The 4,512-nt window shown below is 27.3% G+C and overlaps 1 protein-coding gene across 2 annotated transcripts; it reads left to right on the top strand.

The window, feature by feature from the left end:
- Nucleotides 1-346: 346 nt before the first annotated feature.
- On the top strand, nt 347-1,667 carry LOC107848400 (cytosolic sulfotransferase 9). Of its 2 annotated transcripts, none has more exons than XM_047399481.1 (2): nt 347-642; nt 1,234-1,667. In XM_047399481.1, exons 1-2 carry the CDS (start codon nt 387-389, stop codon nt 1,473-1,475), a joined length of 498 nt encoding a protein of 165 aa, XP_047255437.1. In that variant the 5' UTR covers nt 347-386; the 3' UTR covers nt 1,476-1,667. The 2 variants fall into 2 exon arrangements, with proteins under 2 accessions (XP_047255437.1, XP_016548651.2); XM_016693165.2 differs by having other exon boundaries at nt 369-642; nt 1,165-1,667.
- Nucleotides 1,668-4,512: the final 2,845 nt, after the last annotated feature.

The raw sequence follows: 4,512 nt of genomic DNA, 5'->3' as shown, positions 1-4,512 counted from the left end.
TATTTAAATTCACAATTTGTAAAATCATTGTACAAATTGTTCTTCCAATCATATGAAATACAGTAATATATATTGAAGAGAAGATTATTAACTCATGCTTTATTAAATGTAGATTGAGAAAACAAATTAAACTCGCATTTCAATTACTATGTCGTAATGGTATATTATACTATGCATAAAATGTAAGGAGACATGATATAACTGTATAGGTAAAAATATTGAAAGCGAAGACTATAATATCAAATACGTGACAAGCATAGAGGAAATTGTGGTCAAGCGTTAAATGTCGCAAGGCTGATCCAATGAACAAATAGTTGAACCATTTGAAAGTTACATTACATACTATTTGATATGCTTCGCAACAACTTTGTTAGTATAATACCCTTATGAGTCCCATCTTTCTCTCTATATATATGCACGCTTATGATAAAACCTTCATCATACAAACAAGAACAAAATACTCAATCCTCAAAATCATGACAACATTTGAAACTTCACCACTTCTTCCCAAATATTTACGAGAGGATGGTATAAGTGAAGAGTGTAAAAACTTGATATCCATCCTACCCAAAGAAAAAGGATGGATTGGATCATATATCTACAATTACCAAGGTGTTTGGATGATACCAATAGTAATCCAAGGTATGATTGCATGTCAACAACAATTTCAAGCTCGTGATAGCGATATTATCCTTGTTACAAATCCTAAATCAGGAACCACTTGGTTAAAATCACTTTTATTTGCTCTAATAAATCGAAAGAAATATTCTATTTTTGAACAAAATCACCCTTTATTTGTCAAGAACTCTCATGAACTTGTGCCATCCTTTGAATTTGAACTTGGTCATAACCCTAATTTTTCATTCTTCACTTCGCCTAGACTCTTGTCAACTCATTTGCCCTATACATCATTACCAAAGTCTGTTCAAGATTCAAGAAACAAACTTGTTTACTTATGTAGAAATCCAAGGGATACTTTTATTTCTACCCTGCATTTTGCAAACAATTTAAGACTTCATCATAAAGATACTAATTCCATTGAAGAAATGTTTGATTTTTTTTGTAAAGGAGTGGTCCCTTTTGGTCCATTTTGGAATCACATATTGGATTATTGGAAACAAAGCATTGAAAAGCCTAATAAAGTACTTTTCTTGATGTATGAAGAAGTTAAAACGCAACCCAAACTTCATCTTAAACGCTTGGCTGAATTCTTGGAATGTCCATTTTCTATAGAGGAAGAAAATCATGGAGTGGTGGATCAAATAGTAAGAATGTGCAGCTTTGAGAATTTGAGTAATTTGGAGGTGAATAAAAATGGGAAATCGTCAGCCAGTGAAATGGAATATAAAGTGTTCTTTCGTAAAGGGGAAGTTGGAGACTGGACGAATTATTTTACTACAGAGATGACTGAGAAACTCAACCATATTATTGAACAAAAGTTTGAAGGATCTGGATTGAGGTTTTTGTACATTTGATTAGGCATTAATATGCTTATGCCAATTGAATGCAATTATTTGTTTGAAAGTCAATGTTAAGTATTATTTTCGATTAATGTAACGAGTAAACATATAAAATTGTCCCCAAATAATTATTTATTTGGTATGTATGTTGATTTGATTTCAGTTCATTGCTTTTCTTTCAATCTGATACTTGAATTTGGGGTGCAATTGACGTGATTAAAGTTTTGTTTCTTTTTGAGCTTGCTAATGATTTCAATTTAGAATTAATCTTGATACTTTTAATTTTATACAACTTTAGGAAGTTTTTTTTTTTTTTTAAAATTGACAAAAAAACACACCCCCCCCCCCCTCCCCCCCCAAAAAAGAGTTAATAACTTAAATGATCACTGAACTTATGACTTTTCTCTCAAAAAGAGTCACTCAACTTAGGATTTTCTCTTAGAAAGTCACCCAACTTTGATTTTTATTTCAGAAGCCACTTAACTATTAGTATTTTACTTATAAAGTCACTCAACCTATTTAATTAATTTTTAAAATTAACATTTGCTAACATGAAATTTTATTAAAAATCAAAATTCTAAAAGAAATAAAAAAAAAATCATTTGAATCATATTATTAGATATTTTCATGTTTACTTTATATTTAACCCTATGAAATTTTAAAATATCGTTAAAAGTTTAGATCAATTCACTTATAATATTAATATTAATTTTTAAGATTTTCAGAATCATACTCATTTAGATAATTAGATTTAATTAACTTTCAACATGATACTTATTTACAAAATTGACTTTCCAATAATAATGCAACTTTTTTGTATTACCACTTGTATAATATACAGATGTATCAAATAAATCCAGTGAATTCTATTCCTAATAAGTTGATAAAAGGGAACGGTATAGATTTTAAACTGAAATGATATGATATAAAACATTAGCAAATGTTATTAAACATTAGTAACATTATAACATATACACTGCAACGAGGTAAAATTAGCAGCAAAAATTATACAATCAAATGATTGTGATTTTAGGATATTAATTGATGATCTATATGACTATATATACTTTAGAATATAGAGTAATCATTGGACAAGAAAATTGCGAGAAATATTCGTAAAACTAAAATTCTAAGATATGAAAAAGATATACATTTAAATCATTTAAATGAATTTTGGATATGAGCGGGTCATTAAATTGATTGTTTAAATGAAAATCATTTTTGTTTATTAAAAATATTATTTTAAATATAAATTACATGTTTGCAAATTTTAACGAAAAAAATCAATTAAATAGGAGTAACTTTGTAACTAAGACACTCTTACTTGAGTGACTTTTAGAGTAAAAACTAAAGTTGAATGACTTTATGAGAAAAGAACTCATAGTTGAGTGACTTTCAGAGTAAAAATCAAAATTGAGTGACTTTCTGAGAGAAAATTCATAAGTTGAGTGGAAATTTGAGTTATTAACTCCAAGAAAAAAAAAAGTTATAAAGTGTGAAATTTAAAAACAACAATATAAAACAATAAAGTAGAAAAAAATGTAAAGATCAACATAGAGCATTCTTTTTTTGTACAAATGCATTCATATTTAACAGATATATTGAGGCATTGAGCAACATCAAATATCGATGAAAGAGAAAGTTATGGAGGTTTTAGAGTTAATTACCTCTATAAATTTTGAAGACACACAATTATAATATAATTATAACAAGAGAACATTTTAGCATACAATTTTATTTCATTTCCAAAGAAAAAGAAGTTACAAAATAATGTATTTTTCTTTTAATCTAGCCTTTTAGTTAATTATTTTTGAATTTTTCCATAATCTAAGTTGTCAACTTTTCTTAGCCTAGAAATAGTTCAATTAATATTGTTTTTGTCGTGATATTTTTAGTTTACTATTCTAGTGGGGAAAAGAAGAAGAAAGATCTACCAATAAAATACTACATCATCATAAGCCATACACACATCAAATCACTCTTTTAAAATGTCAATAGATGTATATCCAATCTTTTAAAAATGGCCAAATTCATCAATAGCCTTCTAAACTTGGCATCATCTTTCACTTTACCATCTTAAGTGGACGTTATTCACTTTTAACACCTCAAGTAGCCATAAAGTGTATCATTTTAGCACCTTTTGTTGAATCAGCAAAAATCATGTGCTACACGCATTGAAAACGCGTTTGAGGGGTATTTTCATAATTTTTTAGGGGTATTTTCGTAATTTTTGAGGGGTATTTTCATAATTTTTCATCTTTAAATTTTTTAAAATTATTGCAAATCTCTATTGCCAAATCAGCAACAATTGGTCCAATGAATTAATGACACATGTTTTATTGACCAAATAATTACAAAAAAAATCCCTCACATTGTCTTCTCCACACAACTTTTCTTTAGCTTAGCTCCATTAATGGAGGTTGAATTTTTCATGAATCAACGGAACACACTAACATACTAACAACAATTAACAAATACTCCTTGATTGTGATCCGTTTTAGTTTTCAAATAAATGGTTTCACAACCCGTTCTAACCAGTCTCCAATCACTACTAAAAAAATAGAAAAGTCGATCACAGCTTGTGGTCATAAAATACCGACCACATGTGGTCGATTTTTTACTTAAAAAAAAAAAAAGCAACCACATGTGGTCGCTTTTATATTTTAAAATTTTAAAATAATTATTTGAATAATCTTTATATTAATTATTATTTATTTTAAAAATTAAAAAAAAATAATAAAAAACCGACCACTTGTGATTGGTTTTATTTAAAAAATTTAATCAAAAAGTATTTTTAAGAACCGACCACATGAGGTCGGTTTTATTTAAAAAATATGATTAAATTTTTTTAAAAAAATCTACCACATGTGGTCGATTTTGGAATTAAAAAATAATAAAAAAGTAAATAATTTTGTAAAACCGACCAATTGTGGTCAATTTTATTAAAAAATAATTATATGTTTAATCTAATTTATTATTTTTTGAAATTATACTAATCACACGCAGTCGATAGTCAATATAATAATAATAAAAATCAATCAATCTTAGATTT

This window comes from Capsicum annuum, chromosome 11 (assembly GCF_002878395.1).
Source record: "Capsicum annuum cultivar UCD-10X-F1 chromosome 11, UCD10Xv1.1, whole genome shotgun sequence".
Taxonomy (NCBI): domain Eukaryota; kingdom Viridiplantae; phylum Streptophyta; class Magnoliopsida; order Solanales; family Solanaceae; genus Capsicum; species Capsicum annuum.
Note: the sequence above shows the minus strand (reverse complement) of the source record. Positions and strands in the feature narration are given on the sequence as shown.

Coding starts and splice junctions, on each gene's coding strand:
- LOC107848400 (XM_016693165.2), top strand. CDS start 387: ATGAGTCCCATCTTTCTCTCTATATATATGCACGCTTATGATAAAACC. Junction 643..1,164: donor GATACCAATAGTAATCCAAG/GTATGATTGCAT, acceptor TGATGTATGAAG/AAGTTAAAACGCAACCCAAA.